Source organism: Nipponia nippon, unplaced genomic scaffold (genome assembly GCF_047370975.1).
Source record: "Nipponia nippon isolate SJK-2023a ecotype South Korea unplaced genomic scaffold, ASM4737097v1 scaffold_8, whole genome shotgun sequence".
In the NCBI taxonomy this organism is placed as follows: Eukaryota; Metazoa; Chordata; class Aves; order Pelecaniformes; family Threskiornithidae; genus Nipponia; species Nipponia nippon.
This window is the reverse complement of record NW_028262402.1, coordinates 2,224,775-2,248,004: the sequence shown is the minus strand read 5'-3', so window position 1 is coordinate 2,248,004 and position 23,230 is coordinate 2,224,775. Positions and strand designations below refer to the sequence as shown.

Sequence of the window (23,230 nt, the reverse complement as noted above, 5' to 3'; positions counted from 1 at the left end):
AGAGCAATAAGGTCTCCCCTCAGCCTCCTCTTCTCCAGGCTGAACAACCCCAGCTCCTTCAGCTGATCCTCATAAGACTTGTGCTCTAGACCCTTCACCAGCTTCTTTGCCCTTCTTTGGACACGCTCCAGCACCTCAGAGTCCTTCTTGGAGTGAGGGGCCCAAAACTGAACACAGTACTTGAGGTGCGGCCTCACCAATGCCAAGTACAGGGGGACCATCACTTCCCTAGTCCTGCTGGCCACACTATTTCTGATACAAGCCAGGATGCTATTGGCCTTCTTGGCCACCTGGGCACACTGCTGGCTTCCATTCAGCCCACTGTCAACCAACACCCCCAGGTCCTTTTCAGCCGAGCAGCTCTCCAGCCACTCCTCCCTCAAGCCCGTAGCGTTCCAAGGGGTTGTTGTGACCCAAGTGCAGGACCCAGCACTGAGCTTTGTTGAACCTCATGCAGTTGGCCTCGGCCCATCAATCCAGCCTGTCCAGGTCCCTCTGTAGGGCCTTCCTACCCTCCAGCAGATCGACACTCCTGCCCAACTTGGTGTCATCTGCAAAGTTACTGAGGGTGCACTCGATCCCCTCATCCAGATCATTGATAAAGATATTAAACAGAACTGGCCCTAATACTGAGCCCTGGGGAACACCACTTGCCACTGGCTGCCAGCTGGATTTAACTTCATTCACCATAACTCTTTGGGCCTGGGCATCCAGCCAGTTTTTTACCCAGCGAAGCCTATGCCCATCCAAGCCATGAGCAGCCAGTTTCTCCAGGAGAATGCTGGGGGAAGTGGTGTCAAAGGCCTTACTAAAGTCCAGGTAGACAACACGCACAGCCTTTCCCTCATCCATTAAGCAGGTCACCTTGTCATAGAAGGAGATCAGCTTAGTCAAGCAGGACCTGCCTTTCATAAACCCATGCTGACTGCGCCCGATCCCCTTGTTGTCCTGTATGTGTCAAGTGATGGGACTCAGGATGAGCTGTTCCATAAGCTTCCCCTTCACTGAGGTCAGGCTGACAGGCCTGTAGTTCCCCAGATCCTCTTTCCGGCCCTTCTTGTAGATGGGCATCACGTTTGCTAACCTCCAGTCAACTGGGACCTCCCTGGTTAGCCAGGACAGCTGATAGATGATGGAAAGTGGCTTGGTGAGTGCTTCTGCCAGCTCCCTCAGTACCCTTGGGTGGATCCCATCCGGCCCCATAGACTTGGGTGTGTCTCAGTGGTGTAGCAGGTCTCTAACGACTTCCCCTTGGATTATGGGGTCTTCATTCTGTTCCCCGTCCCTGTCTTCCAGCTCACGGGGCTGGGTACCTGGAGAACAACTGGTCTGACTATTAAAGACTGAGGCAAGGAAGGCATTAAGTACCTCAGCCTTTTCCTCATCTTTTGTCACTATGTTTCCCCCCGCATCCAGTAAAGGATGGAGATTCTCCTTAGCCCTCCTTTTGTTGCTAATGTATTTACAGAAACATTTTTTACTGTCTTTTACAGCAGTAGCCAGATTAAGTTCTAGTTGGGCTTTGGCCCTTCTAATTTTCTCCCTGCATAACCTCATGACATCCTGTAGTCCTCCTGAGTTACGATGTCTGGTCTTTTACTAGTTGGAAACTAGATAATTTTTGTGGAAATATTGACTGACAGTTAATAGGATTTGTCTCTGATTTTTCTCACTTTTCATAATATTGTATAGTAAATTATATAGAAAGCATAAACATTCATTTAAATATTAAATATTTTTACTAGTGCATCAAAAATGTAATTGAAGTAAGAGTGATTTTTAATTATACTAATTAAAGTGATTCCTCTTGACAGTTAGTGAGACAGAAATTTAAAGGAGATGCTTATTGCAAATACCACCCTAGAGACATCTTTTTTGTGTTTCTTTTCTGTAGATGTTGATGAATGTGCTGTTGGATCAGACTGTGATGAGCATGCATCTTGTCTTAACACAAATGGATCCTATGTTTGCACTTGCATCCCTCCTTACACAGGAGATGGTAAAAAATGTGCAGGTATGGGAAAGAAAAACATCAGGCTAGCCTTTCCAAGGTTCTGTATAGGCCAGTATCCTGCCTCCCACTGTGGAAGACAGTTGCCAGTAATTGATATCTAGGGATGGACAGGGCAGGTATGCTCTCCTCTCCAGGTCACTTTGGCCTGAATGAGGCTGTGATGAAGTGTCTCCTTTTGTTTCCTGAGAACTCACCTTTCGCTATGGAGACAGCTGTCATTGGGATTCTGCTCCGAGTCATACACACATGCAAAATCCTCTTGCACATGAAGCACATGTGCTGAAGACCTGCAAGGCCGCATGCCACAATGTGTCGCTTCTCAGAGCAGAGCTGCGCAGTGAAGAAGTATTTGAATACAGGCATCTGAGTAGGGCTTGAGCTGCCTGTGGAAATACTAAGCAAGGTAACTTTGCATGAAGATGACAAGACAGTGGCATAGGTTGGGATAAAAGGTAGCTGAGCTGATTTCATGTTCAGGGCTGGACGTGCTGGTATGGGCTTTCCCTCACAGAGGGAAAAATGAGTGGGATATGTGTTAACTTCTGACAGTGAATGCAAACTCAGTTACAGAGGGCTTTCCATATCAAGATTAGCTTACTTGCACGAGTCTTGAGTGCCTGTCACTTACATACAGAACAGAAAAAAGCTGGTAAGGCTGTACACTATTTATGAGTGTTTTCTATGTGCTCCACATTCCTACTTTTAGAAAATTCTCAAGGATATCTTCTGTAACTTGTTTATAAAACCTGGTACTTAGTTATGTTATTGATAGTTTCTCTCTTCCTCCTCAGAACCAGTGAAGTGCCGTAATCCAGGAAATCCAGAGCATGGCCATTTATATGGGGACACTTACAGTGTTGGCAGTGAAGTAACATTTTCCTGTGAAGAAGGGTTTCAGCTGACAGGAGTGGCTAAACTTACATGCATGGAGTCTGGAGAGTGGAACCACCCAATACCATATTGTGAAGGTGCAGTTCCTGAGGAGAATGCATATTGTAATGTGTGTTGTTAAAGAGATGGAGGGGGAAAAGTAGTAGTGTAGAGCCTTTAGAGACCATGGCAGCTAGTGAAACCTTGTCCTAGCAGACCTGGGTCTCAGTATTGAAGTCTCTGTTATCTTAAGAGATGTAAGCACCAGCTGAAGCTTTTCCAACAGTTGTCATCTTCATAGTGGTACTCTCTTATGCAGATTCTCCTACATGTCAAAGGTGTAGACTCATCTCATTTTAATGCAAGCATTAAAAGTGTCTTTCTTCTCCACCCAGCCTCCCATTTCCAAGGATCTTGTGGGAAATTAATGCCTTAAAGATCAATAACTGTGTTTCAGTGGATAAAAAGCAACCAGAAAGGACAGGCTGGTGCACATACATATACATGGTATAATTGCAGAAATTGTTTCTTTAGAAAAACAGAACTAATGAGGTGAAGCAACAGGTAAATTGAAGGGGTGACAAAGACAATGTGAAAAAAACAATTACTTTGTCCATAGGGAAGGGTGGATATGGAGTCCTCTTGACAGTCAAGCGTGTGGTTTGTAGAACAGTTCCAACTACCAATTTGCAGTTAGTCCAATTTTTCAGTAAGGAGAAGGCAGATAAAGAGCCCTAAATGTCAGTTATAGCTTAATCAAGAACCTAGTGTTAACAAGGGCTTTACACCTCTTCAAACCTATTTAGAGAAAACAAAGCAAATCCTGATTTTCTGTTCTTTTTATTTTTGTTGTATTAACCTCTCTTGTGATCCTGTCTTTTTAAAGCTATATCCTGTGGTGGTCCAGTTATTCCAGAGAACAGTGCCATTTTGGGCTCAAATTTTACATACCACAATAAGGTGGTGTACAGGTAGGAATTCAGTGTGTTTGAAGTGCTATGTTAATAATTGATTGAGAATTGGGCAACAAATGAGAGTATGGCTGAATTGAGAGAGTGGCTGAAATGAAGAAGAGGAGCAAGTTGGGGTTAAAGTAAGGGAAAGAGATTTGGTTATAGCTGTGACTATTCACTAGCAAAGCTGGATGCTTACTCCAATACTACCTCTCTGTGCCCTGCAGAGAAACATGGTGTATGCAGGTGTGGATGAAGAGAGAAAAGGGATAGCTGATTACGTTGTGCATAAAAGGGTCTGTGTTTGATAGCACTTCTTTTCTTCTAACTTAGATGCAATGATGGATACAACTTAGTGGGTGAAAAGGAAATTCTGTGCCTTGCTAGTGGCGAGTGGAATCATTCTCCCCCCTCCTGTGAAATGGTGACTTGTCCTATCCCACAGGATATCAGCAATGGAAAATACACACTCACTGGCACAACCTACCTTTCCTCTGTATCATACACCTGTGACAATGGATACAGGTAAATGCAGGAACATTCCTGAGCCAAATGCAGGCGGCATGCTTGCTAGAAGGTCTAACATATGTCTGAAAGAGACAAAGCTGGGGTCATTGCTCAGAAAGATAAAATACTAAAATAGAATTTAAAAAGACTTTATATCTTGAAGGTGCTTTCTGTATTTCATCCTAGATTGGAGCAGTTCAAGCAAGTCACTCAGGATTTGAGATATATAGATATAGACATATGTACACAATGCTTTCATTTTACCATCAAGCTCAAATACATATTTTGAATATTCAGAAAAATAGTTGTCATTATTTTTTAAAGTTCTCATTTGTCTCTAAAGATTATCATACCCCTACAGCTTTAGTGCATACCAAATATTATTTTTTGCTATTGTTTTACAGTGCCTTTGGTGAAAGAACCTTTTGGAAGTTACTAATTTACTCCTTGAACTCTTTGTAGTAGTTCTTTATTGTAGGCTTTTATTCTGTTTTACGTTTGTAAGCATTTATATTGGAAACACATTTTTAATATGCTGCAATTAAAAATTAATACAGTAATGCTATATCCAAGGATGTGGCTTTAAGTGCAAGTTTCTGCCTCTCCTGATATCTGCTTGTACCTCCAGCGCATTTACTCTGACATAAGCAGTTTCACATGGTCCTGTTTAGGTCTGAATTTTTTCTGTATTTTCCTGCTGCAAGCATTCCCTTGTCCAGATGCAGGCGGGTAGGTGAGGTGTGCTCATTTGGTGAATGTTTTAATCGTGTTAATACAAATTAATATCTCAGCTACAGTCCAGTGTAGTGTTAAGTCATAGATCCACAGTGTGGGCTTATCTGTTCCCCACTAAACCAGGCAGTGTTTTTACCAGCATCAGTGAGGCTTTTGACCATGGACTTAGGACATATAGGCAGCAAATACCACATCAGTTATGACTCTTTCCCTTGACCTGTTTAGCATAGCTTGGCGGGAGAAGTCCTCTCTCCTGTGGTCACCACTCCAAGGGAAGCCCGCCCAAACAGTGTCCCTCTTATGCATTATTTCTGGACCTAAGTGTGGACCCAGTCTCTTCCTTCAAGCGCCTCTTATGTGCTTTTTGTCTTAAACAGATTGCCACAGGTAGGCAGAGCCCATTGCCCTGACAAGGGCCTGTGCCATATCTGTAAGGGCCTTACAGGTCAGTGTTGTTCTCTTCCATTAACCCCTGAGCTCGTTTCAGTCAACTAAACATGGGGGTCTAATACTGTGTGAGACTAAATTGTAAGGAATCAGACATACCTGTGTAGGGCTCTCAGATATGACATGGGACCTACTGGGAATCCATCACCAGCTGACGTAGCAGCTGGAGGCCAGGGGGTTCACCTAAGGCATCTCAGGGTGATGTTGAATACCTCTGTTTAGACAACTGAGTCACATCTTTTCTACCAATGCATTACTGTTTCCTCAGCTAGGGAAACCAAAAAATATCATCAACTTCAAATGTATATGGCCGTTCACTCAAGCAAAATCCTTTACCTCCTGAAGGAACTGAATGCCTTTTTGTAAAAAAACCTGAACTGGACGATTTCCTTCAGTTCTTTAAGTGAAGATAGTGTTTAAGTCCTTGAGTGAACCAAGTCTCAGACTGACTGAGGCCTAGTGGCAAGTCTCAAGATTGGTGTGGTGTTGATGGCATACAAGTAAATCTTTAAGCTTAAATAAATATTTAAGCACCCTGTGACTTTCCTTTGTGGCTCAAAGATGAGCAAAGCTACAGCAGAAGTTATGTGTGTCTCTGCACAGTGCATTGAGGACCCACATGCATTCCATCAGCTCTCTCTATAAAATAATATGAAGACCAACTTTTTTAACAGCATCAGCAGTGCTTTTTCATGAACAGAGGGTGAGATTCTGGCCTCTACTGAAGTCAGTGCAGTGAGAGACTCTCCGTGGTTTCACTGGGGTCAGGAAGTCAGTGAGAAGCAAAGCACATCTTTCCCTCTCTGTTCCTCACCTGGACAGAAATGGCAGCCTTAATAATGATCTTTGTGTCTCAGCCTTCAGGGACCTTCTGTACTTGTCTGTGCATCTTCAGGGAACTGGAACAGCACACCTCCAGCTTGCAACATTGTCTCTTGTGGATCCCCTCCTGCCATCAAAGATGCGGTCATCGATGGAAATAACTTTACTTTTGGAAACACGGTCTCTTACACGTGTAAGGAAGGGTATGTAGATTAGCACTACTGGACTAATAGTCAGGACAAGTAAAACGGGTGCACTGCTTCACAAGTCCTTTATAATGACACACTAATTCATTTTTACTGCTTCTGTCTTAACTCTCTGGAAATTAAATGTGATAAGAGATTTTTTTGTGGGCTGTCAAGTTAGTACAGGATATATAGGCATTTCTTAAAGGAGTTTCATGGCAGCTGAATACACTCTGGAAGAGGAGAATGGAGAGGATTCATGGGGAATGATAGACCAATTCAATAGGAAGCCCTCTCCCTTGGAGTTACTGCAGAACTAGTACTTCTGTGGTAAACTCAAAAGCCTGATCATAAAGAATTCCCTATGTCTCTTCAGGCTATAAGAAAGCTGTTTGGTGTGTTTTGAGAATTGTCTGTTCTGGTGTTCTAAGTTCTGCTTCCTTAAAACTCTGACTCCTTGTTTACTGAGGTGCATTATTTTCTTTGATTTCCACCTACTCAGTGTAGTGACCTTTTCAGACCATATTTCATCAAAGATGAGGCTCCATTTTGATGATGTCAAGCATGAATGTAATGCTGGACTCTGTTCCTGCACATGCTTATCTTTACAGCTTGTGAGCAGTTCCATTGAATTTCTTGAAACTGTTCTGTCCAAAAGGCAGAGCAGGTATGCAGAGCTTTTGCCAGGTCAGGTCCAAAGTGACTGGAGGATTTTCTGCTCCTTCTGATATAAGGTAGATTGATAAGCCAGCATTTTTCTTATAAACTGGCTTTGCAATATTATTTGAAACATAATTGAAGCAAAGGATCCTTATTCTGTTTTCTTGACTGTATTATGATTTAAAAAGTTGCTTCTCTTTCCTGTGCAAGCATTTTAAATGGGATTGGACAGTAGCATTTAAAGAGAGTCACAGCTGTCTGTGACAATGAATAGAATGGATCATATTAAATATTGGCACATAATAGGCTCTTTTTCTGGAGTCCAGTCATGAGGCTTTGAAAACAAATCCTGCAAACAAGACAAAGCACTTCTACATATGTTGCCATCAAAATCTGAACAACCAGTTTCCAGCCTGCAGCTGAAAAAAGTCACTGGGAACTTTGCAGTAGTTATTGTTTCTTTGCTTTCTGTGACAGCACACCACAGAGATATCAAAACTGGGGAAGAAGATAGTACCTGTGGCTATACTGTTGCAAGTTTAAGCAGCAGGGTTTTAAGTGAGGTGATGAGCAGCATGGAGTAATGCCTGTCACTGCATCCCAGAGACAGACTTGAGAAATACAACTACATAACAGTAATCATGTGATATAATTTGATTGTAAAAGATGGGGTTTTTTTCTACTCAGCATTGATTTTTTAATTGGCTTTTATACCAATTTTAACAGTGTTTTTTTAGGAAGAAGTTGTTACAAAATTGCCATGTGCATTACTAGCAAGAGCATCTCTGGGTAACACACTAAGGAGTTTCTCATTGCTTGCAAGTGTGAAAATAAATTGATAGGGCTGATACAGGAAACCAAAAGGCCTTTATGGGTTTTTCGTCTATTTCTTCTCCATTCAGTTCTGCTAAAGGGGAAGAATTTCATGGTGGGATCATTTCTTTGAGGATTGTATGGACAGTCACAGCACAATACTGGGTTTGTTGTAGTAGTTTCAACCAAAATGGAAGTTCAGGAATGGTAATCAGATGGACAGACGAGAGAGAAGCAATATACATAAGGTGTGCTAGGAAATCCCTCATTGTGGTACCTCAGGCATGGACATGTAGGCTATCAGATTTTTCTTTTGAAGTTGATCATAGCTTTTGTAAAGGATCCTGTTCTTCCAGGGTGCTAGCAAGCAAGCTCATACTGCAAGGGCTTCAGGAAACTGTAGGTAGCATTTGACAATGCTTGTCTTTTGACTTCCTATGTGGTTTCCTTATCCACAGTTACACGTTAGTTGGCCCTGCAACCATAGAGTGCTTAGCCAGCGGCGAGTGGAATGTGAGCCACCAGCAGTGCCTGGCAGTATCCTGTGATGAACCACCCCATGTGGAAAATGCATCACCAGAGAATGGCCACCGCCTCTTTGGTGATATAGCTTATTATTTCTGCTCGGATGGCTATAGCCTGGCTGATAACTCTCAGCTGCTTTGCAATGCAGAAGGGAAGTGGGTGCCTCCAGAGGGCAGGGAAATGCCCCACTGCATAGCTGATTTCTGTGAAAAGCCATCCACCGTCTCATACAGCATCCTGGAGTCCATTAGTAAAGCCAGGTTTGCAGCTGGCTCCATCGTGAGCTTCAAGTGCATGGAAGGCTTTGTTCTGAACACTTCGGCCAAGATCGAGTGCCTTCGAGGGGGCCAGTGGAATCCTTCTCCTTTGAGCATCCAGTGCATCCCTGTTCGCTGCGGAGAGCCTCCCCACATTAGCAATGGCTATGCCAGTGGGGCCAACTACAGCTTCGGAGCAGTGGTGGCTTACAGCTGCAACAAGGGGTTCTACATCAAGGGAGAGAAGAAGCGGACCTGTGAGGCTACTGGCAACTGGAGTGGCAGTTTGCCCACATGCCACCCAGTGTCCTGTGGAGAACCACCACAGCTTGAGAATGGCTTTATTAAGGTACAGAACAAGTTTTCTCATCTGCCTGGTACCATAGCAAACTGCATATGTCTTCATAATTGCTGCTGTTGGGGTTTTCTTTCTTCTATTTTGCTCTCCTGTTAAAATTGAGGAAGCACATGACTGGATGGAATAAGCAAAGGGAAAAATGGGTGGATTTGCAGCAGAATCGTGTCTGAAAAACATGGACACTTCATGGGATTTCCTGTCTTAAAGTGTGTTTTCAGTTAGGAGACTCAAGATGCCATATGACAATCAATTGATTTCCTTAATGTCTTAGTCTTCATTTGTTGCATCCATGGGTGGCTTTCCAGTGCCATCTGGAGACATCTGAAGTACTGTTGCCAGTTCACAAGCCTTGCTCTTTTCACTGCTATGACAAAAAGTCTGATTTGCAGTAAATAAATCACCTTGGGATAATTTCTCTCCTTTTGATGCAAGCACACTTCTTTACTGAAGTCAGAACTTCCCTTTCCTTATCAAATTACATTGCAACAATGCCTGAAGTTAAAAATCTTGTGGCAGCCCAGACCTGTAACAACTACTTAACCTGTGTTGTGCATTGATGCACAAGGGTAATATTGCGGTAAGGAAGACCAAAAACACTATTGTAAAGATTTAACTTTGAATTTTTAAAGCATTTTTCTCCTGAACATCCCTCCTGCTTCCTTAAATCTAGCTGCCAGGGCATCTGCATTTGCTAAAAATTGGGGGGGCAAGGGGGGGCAGGGAGTTGCATCCCAGTTCCTACATGCACTTCCAGCAGTAATAGCAACAGTTTCTGTTCAGACTCCCACATATCACTCTGTATTGTCTTCCTTAGATAGGATCACTCTGCCAGGTATTCCTTCCAGTTAGAAACATTTTTTAATACCTCAGTCTGCAGAGCTCTGCCTGCAGCTTTGAGGGGCTCCTTAGTTGCCTGCTCAAGACCCTGCAGCTGCATATGTGGCAGTTATAAACATCTCCCAGTAGTAGCACATCTGAAGGCTCCAGCCTTCAATACGCCTGTAAGCTAAAGAATCATAACAGCAATAGGCCATTTCATGGCAGCTTCTCCTGACCCATTTCTTTTCTGTCTTCCTGTCTACACATCTTTTGGTCTCATGGGTCAGCAAGGGGGAAAGCAGAGGAAATACTTTCTAGCTTTTACCTTTTAAGCCTTGAATTTTCTCTTTTCTTTTGATGATGCTCTCAGATTTCCTGATAGCAGAGTGCATCATTTGAGGCAAGGCATTCTATGTCAGTTATTTGCGTTTACTGCTGTCTGGGATTCAGCTAGAAGCTAGACCAAGAAAACACAAGAAATGAAAGCAGCCTCCTATTGCCCCAATCATGCATCTTCATTTCAGACATGTTCTCGTCTTATCTGTTTTGCAGGAAACAACTGGACGCTTCTTTGAGAATCAGGCAATTTATCAGTGTGAGTCTGGCTACCAGCTGGTTGGTAGCTCAGTGTTTATCTGCCAAGCCAATCGGCAATGGTACAGTGAATCAACTCCTTACTGTGTTCCCCTCAGCTGTGGAAAACCACCACCCATCCAGCATGGCTACTCCAAGGGAGAAACTTTTGATATGGGCTCCAAAGTTGAGTTTTTCTGTGATGAGGGGTATGAGCTGATTGGAGATGTTTCTTGGACGTGTCAGAAGTCTGGGAAATGGAGCAAAAAGCAAAGCCCGAAGTGTGTGCCAACAAAATGTCCAGAACCACCCTTGGCAGAAAACCAGCTGGTCTTGAGGGAAGTGACTTACCAAGTCGGTGTTGTACAGTTCTCCTGCAAGGAGGGTTATGTTTTGCATGGCTCCTCTGTACTGAAATGCTTGCCCTCCCAACAGTGGAATGATTCCTTTCCCTTCTGCAAGGTTGTACAGTGTCCTGCACCTCCATACATTCCCTTTGGTGACCCCTTGACTTCATCCCTTCATTTTGGTAGCACTGTGAAATACATCTGCGTGGATGGGTTTTTACTGAAGGGTGAGTCTACCATCAGATGCCAGGCTGATGGCTCATGGAGCTTGCCTTTGCCAGAATGTATACCTGTGGAGTGCCCCCAACCAGAAGAAATTCAGAATGGCATTGTTGATGTGCAGGGCCTCACCTTCCTTAGCACAGCCCTCTATACATGTAAACCAGGCTTCGAACTGGTGGGAAACACAACTATCCTCTGTGGAGAAGATGGCCAATGGCTTGGAGGAAGGCCAGCTTGCAAACCTATTCAGTGCCCAAGGCCTAAGAAGATCCTCAATGGAAAATACTCACTCACAAACTTCCATTATGGGCAGACTGTAAGGTATTCCTGTGACAGAGGTTTCCAGCTCCAAGGGGAGGAAACACTGAGATGCCTAGAGACAGGGGAGTGGAGTACCGAGGTTCCCTCCTGCAAAGCCATAAATTGCCAGCCCCCTCAGCCCATCGAGAATGGCTTTGTGGAGGGTGCAGATTATAGCTATGGGGCCATGGTCATTTACAGCTGCGTGCCAGGCTTCCAGCTGTCTGGCCTTGCCATGCAAACCTGTGAAGAATCGGGCTGGTCTAGCTCCACGCCAGCCTGCCTCCCAACAGACTGTGGCCTGCCTCCTCACATTGACTTTGGGGAGTACGCGCAGGTGAGACATGGGGAGAGACGTTCTGACCAGGAGAGTGTTACAGAAGGTCCCTCCCTTTCGCATATGTTACTGGCTGACAATTTGAAAGACTTCAAAAGTAAGGAGGACAGTGCAATGCAGCTCACCACTTTCTTATTTGGAACTATAATTTTATACACATGTTACTCTGGCTACGAGCTGCTGGGAAACCCTGTTCTAGCTTGCCAAGAAGATGGGGCTTGGAACGGCACTGCCCCTGCCTGCGTTTCAATAGAGTGCAGCTTGCTGTCACCCCCAGAGAATGGTTTTTTACATTTCACTGAGAACACACTCGGTAGCGCAGTGCAGTACACCTGTAAGCCAGGGTTCACACTTGTTGGCTCCGACACACGACTGTGTTTGCCAAGTCGGCAGTGGAGTAACGCCGCTCCATACTGCAAAGCAATAACGTGCAACTCACCTACGCAGCTTATGAATGGGAACATAAGAGGGGAAAACTACACATATGGCAGTGTTGTCTACTATGAGTGTGATCCTGGATACCAGTTAAATGGCCCCACAGAGAGGAGATGCCAAGAGAACCAGAAATGGGATGGCAGTGAACCAATTTGCATTCCTGTTTCCTGCAGCCCACCACCAGTTTTGGAGAATGGTCAGGTGACTGGAGAGGAGTACACGTTCCAGAGACATACAGAGTACAGCTGCAACGAAGGCTTCGTGTTAGATGGGGACAGGAGTAGAGTCTGCCTTGCAAACGGAAGCTGGAGTGGAATCGCTCCAGTCTGCAAAGCTGTGACCTGCCCTGTGCCGCTGCCTCTTCCCAATGGGAGAACTAGTGGCTCAGATTTTGGCTTTAAGAAAGAAGTGCACTATCACTGCAATGAAGGATATAGCCTGCAAGGAGTGTCTACGCTTACCTGTCAGAGTGATGGTACCTGGGATTCAGAAGCTCCACACTGTGAGCCAGTCATTTGTGGACCTCCTGAAGACATCTCCCATGGCTTTTTGAATGGCTCAGGCTTTACCTATAGGGAATTTGCCCAGTATGTGTGCTTCCCTGGGTATGAGCTACATGGCAATCCTTTACGGCAATGTTTGTCCAATGGCTCCTGGAGTGGAAGCCTCCCATCTTGCCTACCCTGTCTGTGTCCTACACCACAGATTCAGAATGGAGTCGTTCTTGGTACAGATTTCAGCTGTGGGAAGAGCGCCCAGTTTCAGTGCCTGGAGGGCTTCAAACTGCTAGGGCCTTCTGAAGTCACCTGTGAGGCAGCTGGCAAGTGGAGTTCTGGGTTTCCTCGCTGTGGGCAGATTTCCTGTGGCTCTCCACCCATCATCCCCAACACATTTATCAATGGGAGCAGCTCTGCAGATGAGAACACCATCATCTATACCTGCTTGACAGGTTTTGTCATGCGGGGGAGTCCAGAACTGACTTGTGTGGAGACTGGTGTCTGGAAGAAGCCATACCCAAGCTGTGAGCTGTTAAGCTGTGGCCCACCACCTTCTGTCCCAAATGCAGAGGTTCTTGGGAACACTTACACCTATGGGAGCAAGGTCCAGTACAGGTAAGAATGCTGTTGCCATTCTGTTTCCATAAAATCTCTGAAGGAATTAAGATGGAACGTTTACGCACCCTCAGTTAGTGCAAGCTTTTAAAAGACCTGAAAGAGAAGTTATGCCCTATCACATGCTCAGATTGACAAAGCCCACCTTCCCATGCACATGTAAAATACCATTTGGACCACTGTCAAAACTCTAGCAAGGTATTTCAGCCTGTTGGGCTGCACTCACCCACTGCCTTTAGTTTCCCATTCCCCTTTGCGTTCCTTTTCTCCTCCTCTGTAACACTGGTCTGGACATTCAGGTTCTCTTAGCAGGTGGCAGCAACAGTCATCAGGGTGTGCAATTTTCCTCCCCTTTTGGCACCTCATTTACATCTTCTTCCTGCTTCAGGTGCCTGTTGTACTACAGAAGGGCTGATCTCCCTCTTGTCACATTTCCTGTACTGCAACGCTGCACTGTCAGCGAGTGTTGCTGATGCAAAATTACTCCTTTGTCAGATATTAGAGAAAGGGGGTTTTGTTAATTTCCTGAAGTGTGCACACTGCAGATATCTTTCTCCAAGGTAAGGAAGTCCTTGGCAGAAGGGGAGATTTATTTGTCAGTAAAAGCAAGTAATAGTATGGGACAGAATTGGGAGATGGCATGTGGATGACTTTAACAGTATCAGTGATTTCCATGCATCTTTAACAAGGTGAAGGGGATGCTTGGGTCTGCCTTTCTACAAGTGAACCCACTTACGCAAGCCAGTTTTGTTGCTCGTGGTGAGGCACCGTGTGGAACAGAACAAATCAGCCTTAAATGTCTAAGCAAATGGCCTGTGGTCAACCTAAGGCTTGGTTTGTTCTTGAAAGAAAGTGAGATCATCTTTAGAATTGCTTGGCACTCAAACACTATTTACCTAACCAAAAGCCCTCTGTGCAAAGGGAAGAGCAGTGCAGGAACTGCACTAAAGCGTTCAGTACCCTCCGAGCACTAGAGCCACCAACTCACTTTCCATTGTGGTGCTGCAGCAGCATGAAGCAGATGGAGATGAAGTCTGAAGCTTCCAGCTCTTGCAACAGAATAAACTCAGTCCAGGCATGCTTCTTACAGGGTTACCTTGAAATAACAGAGAAATCCCAAGGTGTGCTTATGAACAACTAATGCTGAAAAATGACTATCTGACTTTGTAGTTTATCGGTTAGCTCAACCCTAGCTGTGTCTCTGTGGTCAGGTCTTCATGCTGTGTTGCAGATGCCTGGAAGGCTACACAATGGTGACAGAGGTGGATGTATGCATTTGCCAGGAAGATGGACAGTGGTCTCCTCAAAGTATTTCCTGTTGCCCCAGAAAGTGTCCCCTCCCAGGAAATATCACCCATGTAATCGTACTTGGGGACAACTTCACTGTGAACACAAACATCACTTTGTCATGTGTAGAAGGCTATACTCTGGTGGGAGCAAGCACATCTACATGCAAGGTATAGTGTTATTTGCACTGCCGCTTTTGTTGAATTCAAGAGTCCTCCTCATGCCCTCGTTAGCTTTTGGCCCTTAATTGCACAAAACAAAAAAAATTAAAGCATGTCCTGCAAATTATAATATGTGTCCTTGTTGCCCACTAAGAACAATTACTAGTTTTCCAGGTATAGACTTTCGGAACTAGAAATTACTGATTTCTTCTTCCATCGAAAACTAATGCTGTCCTTTAGAAAAGCATTCCTTTTATCACATTTCAGGGAATAACTCATGTCCAAGATTTTAAAAAATTATGTCCAAGATTTCTAATGTATTTTGAGGATTGCGTGCAGAGCTTTCTCCAGAATAACAGGCAGCACACGCTTCAATCCACTGTGCAGCTGTAGAAGCTTGAATCCTCTGTATGTTAAAGAGCAAAGTTCCTCATCAGTTCTGCTATTAACTTCTTAACTGTGGACAACCTTGACTTAAGCTTGTAAATAGACTCTTTAAATAAGTCTGCTCATATGAGGAAAGCTGAGCATGCATGTTTTTGCAGAATCAGCACTTCATAAGGAAAGGTTTTCCCCTTATTTTGCTGTTTCAAAGATCTGTGGAAGTAGGAGTAGGTGTGTTTGACGAGTGTCTCGTCAGGTATCAGACTTCCCTTAGAAAGCCTGGGAAGGCAGCTGAAGCACTTAGTCATGGTGTTAGATATTCAGCCAGGAGAGAAATGCAGAACATGGAATCAGGCAGCTGTAGATTTCATTCTTCTCGTTACGTGTTCCCTGAGTTATTAGGTGAACTTGTACAAGTGAACTTGCTTTTCCAAGCTTCTATTTCCCCATTTACTTTTTGTTCCTTCTGTCTTGTAAGTCTAAGCTGAACATTCTTCCAAAGCTGAGCTGCAGTCTGTGTTGACATCTTAAAAGTGTTACTTAAATTACTGAGTTTTATTAAGGATTGCACAGATAATATTACATTAACCATATCTGTATACCCACAGCCATTGGGTGCTTCTGCTATGATTTTCCTAACTTTTTCATTTAGATATGAATTAAGCATATAAAGTGGTGCCTTCACTTCACACAAAACATTTGTTTTTCAGGAGAATGGCATTTGGGTACCACCATTTTCTGATAACATCTGCATTCCTGTGTCCTGTGGGACCCCAGAGTCTCCAGAGCATGGATTTGTGGTTGGCACTAAATACAATTACAGAGACGTGGTTCTTTATAAATGTGATTCTGGCTATGAATTACAAGTAAGCAAGCTCAAATCTCCAGCACTCTAAACCTTTAGTTGCCATTTTCCGTTCTCATGTGATGACTGTGAGAATGTATTATGTCTGGTCCATATTGATATATTCCCTTAACTGCCACAGAAGTTGGATATCTGCTGTTGTTGTTGTTATTGTCCGTAGAATGCTCCTGGTATGTTTGGGGTAGTCCTTGAATAACTTAGGGGTGTAATTGAAGCAAATATAAACATCCTGTTCAGAGGTACATGTTCAGCAGACACCTTTCAATGTTGTTGGGTTTTTTTTTAACTGAAGGTTGTTTAAGCCCTCTGCAAATACAGCATTATATATGCTTGTGACAATAAATCATGGCAGAGTTAATTTCTCATGTATTGCTCTCTTGAACTGGTTCTCTGGCCAGAGTTAGACTGCATTCTTCCCTCGATTTCATGTCCCAAGCATTATGTCTGCTCCATTGAGTCTGCTTTCAGACTCAAAGCTCCTGATAAATTCCACTGCCCTCAGTTCTACGACATTGCTAGGTGGTATGAAAGTGATATCTCTTGTTTAAGTAAGGCAAAGAGATTTCAGTTTGTTCAATGGCAGCTTTATTCTCTGATGAAGAAGGGAACAAAGTTCTTTCCTGTCCATTGTTTTTATTATGAGCACTGGGCTCTTATCCCCACCTGAGCTCTGGAGCAGCACTGCTGTCCCATTATCAGGACTCAGGCTAGCCAATTCAGAGCCACCTCAGGTGTGTTTTCGAAAGCTGCAGTGAATTCAGAGATGAAGGTGTGGTGCTGAGGCACAGCATGGCCTCCACCATCCCCAGGTGATGGCAGAGTAGGGCACAGTCATGTCCAGAGGCATGAGGTGGTGAGGTGTCTCCAGGACAGAGGCTGGCTCTTAGCACTGTGCTTTGTGAGTACTAAGAAGAATGCAGGATTGTGTTTCCTTTGTACTGTCAAAACGCCAGGAATAAATTAAGAACTTCATGCATGTGAATTCACCCAGTCAGAAGCGAATTCACTCAGTCACTCAGTATACAAGTTTAGAGAATGCTTAGGTAACAATAAATTTAATTTGCATTATGTTGCCACATATGTGATATCACTGGGGATGGAGGGATGGGTTCGTATTTAGACAGATAGGTAGAACTGCTCTTTCTAGTAATTTTTGGAGGTAATAAGCCAGTGCTTTCATACAGTAAAAAGTCCTTCCAAGCTTTGTATTCCAGCTTCGCCACCTAGCGTCAATCTGTCTCCCTGTTGTTGAAGAGAAGTCTTGCTTTTTTTTCCTTTGGGAGGCAAAGTCGGTTGGGTGTGATGCCATACAACACTTGTGTCAAACAGCTGCCCTTGTCAATGGGTTTGCTTTGTAATGAAAGTACATTACTTCAAGGGACAAATTTAGATGTTGTTGTGCATGTCTTGGAATAAAATAAGAAATAAATCCTGGACTATTAGACTGGCTATAAAGCCTGTATGTAAGAAAGAAATAACATTATTTATAAGCAAATTTAAAGAATGAGTGTTTGGGATGTGGTCAAAATCAGTAAGTTATGTTTATAAAGCACAAGCTTGTACTGTTGTTGAAAAAAATACTAGTTAGATTTTCTGTGAGTCCTGGAAGGAGAAAATTTGTCATTGTAACAAATTCCTCGGAACAAGAATGGTAAAACTGACAAGAAAGATGATAATTCAGGGAGAAGGACAAGAGAACTGACTAACTGCCCCCTCAAACTTTTGGTTTATAAACAATACCCATCACTTTGCAGGAAGTAGTTCTACCCTAAACTCTGCTAGTAGACTTGGGCTGTAGCATTTAACTGTCTCTTTACATGGGTTGCACATGGAGGGAAAATGTCCTGGCATTGGTGGATACTAAAGTTGATGGGAGAAAAGAGTTGACTAAGTAAAGTCGTTCTTTGAGCATTTTCTTCTGTTTCACAGGGTGATGCAGAACGGACTTGCCAAGAAGACAAGCTTTGGAGTGGCACAGTGCCAATGTGCAGAAGTACGTTCCACCTGCATTTATCACTTAATGTTGGTCAAGGGTGATTTTACACAGCAGAAAACACTAATGCTCGTTTTGCTTTATAACTCATACTGTCTTCATTTGCCTAAAAATTTTTGGTAAGTACCACTGATAACAGTCTGGAAGAGTTGCAGAATTGCTGGTGTGTGCAGGTAATAGTGTGAAAGAAATCACTACACCTTTCTGCCTTATTCCTGTATCCCTAAGAAAGCTGTGCAGACAGCTTCCAAGTTTAAATAGTTCTGACACTTTAGGTCATGATGTCTGGAGTTACTGAGGACCTCTGAACACGTTAGTTGCCAGGACTCACAGGTACTTAGCATCTTCAGATGTTACTCTATGGATACTCATTCTCAAAGGTACTTCACTTCTGTGAGATGTTTGATGCCCACTGACTGCAGTGCTGAAATACGAGTTGTCTGCATAAATACTTATGTGAACTTCAGCTGTTGGCTGTAAGTGTCAACAGTGGAATTTCCCGAGGCTTCCTGCCAGCACAGCCGCAATAAATTTTGTCTTTTAGCAGGAACTGGAAGCACCAAGCATGATACTGTTCTGCTACTCAGGGGCAAGTATCTGGGAATGCCTAGATAAACGCTGTGTTCTTTCCCTGTTTCTCAGAGTAAAACCTGTGGAGGAGCTGTGAACTGGACAGTCCATATGCAGTATGTCTGATGGGAACATATTCCTTATGTTATAGGAGTATCGTGTGGACCCCCGGACATGATAGAAAATGGATCTGTTCAGGGAGAGGAGTTCCTGTTTGGCAGTGAGGTTTTTTACAGCTGTGACCCTGGCTTTGAGCTGCAGGGATCAAGCCGAAGGATTTGCCACGTTGGCAAAAAGTGGAGCCCCTCCGCCCCTTCATGCACGCGTAAGTAGCAAGCAGAGCAACATGGTGGCAGTTTTCCAGGAGAGCCGGGGAACAAACTGAGAGAGTGCTTTTGCTGGCTTCCTCCCAGCCTTCCCCTCCAGCTGGAGGGATGTAACAGGAGGAGCCAGAGGAAAAGCTAGCAGAGAAATTCTCATTGGCAGTTCCTCTCTGATATGAAGGGAGCTCCTTTTGGCACGTTAAAATGGCACAAGCATAGAGTCATGCTCAGGTCAGTAGGGGTGGAGTGTGGCCTGATGTATTTGATTTGCCTTGCATTGCATTGTGGTGTGCAGGCCCTTGGACATCATGTGCTGGGATGGTTCAGCTCTGCCATGCCAAGGCTAATATATTTTGGCCACTCTGTATGTCTGGAGATCAAGACTCTGCTCCCTAGGATCAAACCTTGGCTCTCTGTGCAGCAGAAGTTGATTAATTGTGGGAGCATGGAAAAAAGGATTTATGACTTACTTCATACAGCTTATAAATAAAATGCCAAGATTTTATAGTCTTTACCAATAAATCATTTCCCATCTTCTCATGGTGATGTCGTAGTCCTACTCCTTGCTTTCTTCTCTCTCACCTTTGACCAATTTGCCTGGTCTCCACAGTAATTGTGGGACAGGGGGCAAGATCCTTCTTAAGTACTGTCATTTTTCTTGGGGACATCTTGAGATCGCCTTCCCCTGTATGGGGAGCAAAGGAGACTGCAAATGCAGCCTCTGGCCTGCTCAGAAGAAATATTTTGGATCACTCTGTTTGATTGAACACACCTCATAGCTTACAACACCATCAGATACGTTTGTGCACATTCTCTCTCAGGTGTCTGCAGTCTGAACCCCAGGAGAGAGGGCAGGCAAGGCATTGTATAACCCTCCTCCATATAATACTTCACAGCTTCTTTCTTCCCATCTTTCCATTAATTCAGTGTGGGAACAGAGCTGTCAGACAGTGTGTAACAGACAGACAAAATGTCCTTTGTTGTCTGTGTAAAACCAAAAAGTTTTTTCCTCTCCTAGGAATTACTTGTGGGCTGCATCCCTCAATAGAAAACGCAGAGGCCATTTCTATGGGAAGCACATACAGAAGTAATGTAACCTTCGTATGCAACTCTGGATACCGTCTTGTCGGGCCCCAGAATATCACATGTCTTGCCAATGGGAGCTGGAGTAAACCCTTGCCATTGTGTGAAGGTAACTGTTCGGTTTCATGGCCTGGCACATTCCGATCTGGGATAAGCAATAGCTCCTCCCTTATCCATGCGTATCATATGATCCAGGGATTGAGCTGCTTTCGGGATACGATTTTGTAATGTGCATTAAAAATGATGCCTGAAAAATGAAATGTGTCCACGGAGCACTGCCTGTTACCAAGCCAGAAAGAGCTTAGACATCATTTTTCCTAAGGTTTTAATCTGCAGTTTAACAAGCTTAATGAGAGATGAGGTTATTTGCCATCTCAGAAAATCAAACGCCTAACAAAAGGTGATGGACTGCGAGGACAAGTGACTTTTCTCCCAGCAGGCTTCTGTAGTCAATTATTAAGTTGATATTCTTTTCTGAACTTTGAGCCCCAAGGACAGTCTCAACTGCTCAGCCTTTAACCTCCACACTCCTTACATGAACAAACACCATGAATGCATGATATGTACCATTTTGCAAATAACTGCTTTCAGGTGCTCCCTCAGTAGGTCCTGTTGCTCATGCCACAAAGCAGAATGAGTGCCGAGCAAGAACTGTCTGCGTCATATGGAGTGGTCAGTAGTCAGTGGAAACAAGGTTGACAACACAAAAAGAGAACAAAACTTAAGACCCCAAGTTTGAACAGATACTTGCATATTGTTGGATGACTGTTCAAAATGTAAAGCATATAGAAGCTTACTAAATTGGAGTATCACTGACTTTTAAGTAGGAGTGTTCTCCATTCCTGGCCTCTTTGCCATGAAAATACAAAGTCTGGGCTTCACACTTTTCCTTTCCTCTCAGAAGCACACTAGTTCATTTCTTGCCCATCACACTTCCTTTCAGGCTCTTCTTGTCCCTGCTCAGGTCTCCCAAGCTAGACTCTAGACCCAGCATCCTGCTTGCTTTTTCTAGTTGCTCCTGGCATTCTTACATGGAGCTGACATGTTGATGTCTCCACACGCAGCTGCACACACAGATTCAGAGGGGACCAGTATGCTGTGACAGCTTCACCGAAGTAAGACAGATAATGATCTTCCACTCAAGGCAGGTATTAGGTTCCTGTCACCAGAGATGTGGAAACTGCATGAGGGCTAGGGACCATCAGATGCAGTGTTGGGCAACCACATAATGCACAGATCACTGTGCACTGCAGTGCCTAATGCTTTGCAGACCTTATAGTGGCAACCTGGAAAGTTGATAGGGGACATCCACATCAGAGAGGAGGTCTCTAGTACCTAGCCACGCACCTAAGAAAAGTTACACATTAGCAGTGCTGAAGAGATGTCAAGAAGACCATCTTGAACAAGGTTGAGCACAGCCAGTTCACCAACTCCTCTCTTCCTCTTGCCTGACAGCATTGTGTCTGATACTTTAATCTTCAGTCATCCCATTACCTAGACCACCTAGGAAAATCAAATGGAAAATGGGACGCAGAACAGAGTCCCTTGTGTAGCAGTGGTAACCCAGCTTGGACTGTCTACCTGCTGGCTTCAGAAACACAGCTGAGAATCTTGAGGGGAGCAATTAATAATATAAATGACAGCATCTTGGACCAAACCCATCCTGCATCTCATCTGGTATTTCTTGTCAGGCGAAAAGGAAGGCGCAGAGGGTCACAAGAGCAATTTCCATGTTCTGCCCCACTGACCCCAGTATGAAATCATAAATGTGTCCTCTCCTCCCCAGCACTGCCACATTTTGCTGACCTGAAAAAGATGTGGCTGTGGCTTTTATCCAACACTGGGAGGAGCTCCTTTCCCAGCTTGGCTACCTTTTCTTCCCAGGGCTACTGAATTCTCCATCAATGCTCTCCATGATTTATTAGTCTGTGGCTGCTACTTTAAACATATCATGTGAGTAATTCAGGGATTGTTGGAAGTCCAGGCCTAATATCAAGCTGAATTAATGAGAGCTCTTCCTTTGCAGAGACCAGATGCAAAGTTCCAGTTTCCTTGCTGAATGGGAAGGCAATTTATGAAAACAATACAGTTGGCAGTACAATAGCATATTTCTGCGAGAGGGGATACAGCTTGGAAGGGGAACCTGCAGCAGAGTGCAGAAGAGATGGAAGATGGAGTAATCCCTTGCCTCTCTGTAAACGTGTGTGTTTGCTTTGTAATGAAAAGTGGTCTCAATTTGTAAGCACTAAAAGCTAGGCTGCTCTTCATTTAAACTGACAGTAAACGAGAGCAACTTCTGCAGAATTTTGTGAAAATGTACTGTAATTTCTTCTGGAGTGGCCATGGGTCTTTTCCAACCTTAATGATTCTATGACTTTGTGATTCTATGATTCTGTGATTCTATGATTCTATGAGCAGAATTTGTCACTTGTAGTTTAAAAAATTGGTTTGGCCTATGTTGGGAGATTTGTTAGCATGCATCCCATTTTTACAGAGGAGCAAAGGGAGCAGTTACTGAGACATGTTAGAGCATTAACTTGTCGGAGTTTATTTTTGTGACAGAAAAGAACGAGCTGTGTTCTGCGTAGCTCCTTTTAGTTGGAAAACTGACATAAAATGGAGACAATTGCAGTCAACCACTTGATATATGAGGAGCAGGTGAAAGAGAAGTTTGGAGGAGAAGGCAAAAGGAAGACTTTATTGTTGTCTACAACTGATTATTGGGAGGGTGTAAAATAAAAAGAGCCAGACTCTTCTTAGAGGTGCACAGTGGTAGGATGAGAGGCAATGGACACAAGTTGCAACAAAAGAAATTCCAACTATTTGAAGAAACTTTTCACCATCATAGCAGTCAAACACAGGAACAGGGAGCCAGACAGGACATGAAATCTCCATCCTTGGAGATACTCAGATTTCAGCTGGTCAAGTCCCACAGCAACCTCTGACCTGGTTGGTCCTGCTTTCAGAAGGAGATTGGACTTAATGGCTGGATAAATTGTTCTGTAATTCTGTGTGTTGTGGTTTAACCCCAGCTAGCAACTAAGCACCACACAGCTGCTCACTCACTCCTCGCCACTTGTGGGATGAGGGAGAGAATCAGAAGGGTAAAAGGGAGAAAACTCGTGGGTTGAGATAAGAACAGTTTAATAATTGAAGTAAAATAAAATAGAACAGTTAAATAGGTAAAGCAAAGCTGCACATACAAAGAAAGCAAAGCAAGGAATTCATTCACTGCTTCCCATGGGCAGGCAGGTGTTCAGCCATCCTCAGGAA

General features: G+C 43.9%; 1 protein-coding gene across 1 annotated transcript in view; it reads left to right on the top strand.

The window, feature by feature from the left end:
• Positions 1-23,230, top strand: part of SVEP1 (sushi, von Willebrand factor type A, EGF and pentraxin domain containing 1) — a 135,643-nt gene that overhangs the window by 93,376 nt on the left and 19,037 nt on the right. Inside the window, exons 32-44 of the mRNA XM_087742677.1 lie at positions 1,895-2,014; positions 2,806-2,982; positions 3,771-3,855; positions 4,171-4,362; positions 6,384-6,551; positions 8,465-9,137; positions 10,518-13,291; positions 14,523-14,748; positions 15,834-15,989; positions 17,918-17,981; positions 18,703-18,876; positions 19,893-20,066; positions 21,984-22,157. Coding sequence (XP_087598803.1) covers positions 1,895-2,014; positions 2,806-2,982; positions 3,771-3,855; positions 4,171-4,362; positions 6,384-6,551; positions 8,465-9,137; positions 10,518-13,291; positions 14,523-14,748; positions 15,834-15,989; positions 17,918-17,981; positions 18,703-18,876; positions 19,893-20,066; positions 21,984-22,157 — 5,157 coding nt within the window. The remainder of the gene's footprint in view (positions 1-1,894; positions 2,015-2,805; positions 2,983-3,770; positions 3,856-4,170; positions 4,363-6,383; positions 6,552-8,464; positions 9,138-10,517; positions 13,292-14,522; positions 14,749-15,833; positions 15,990-17,917; positions 17,982-18,702; positions 18,877-19,892; positions 20,067-21,983; positions 22,158-23,230) is intronic.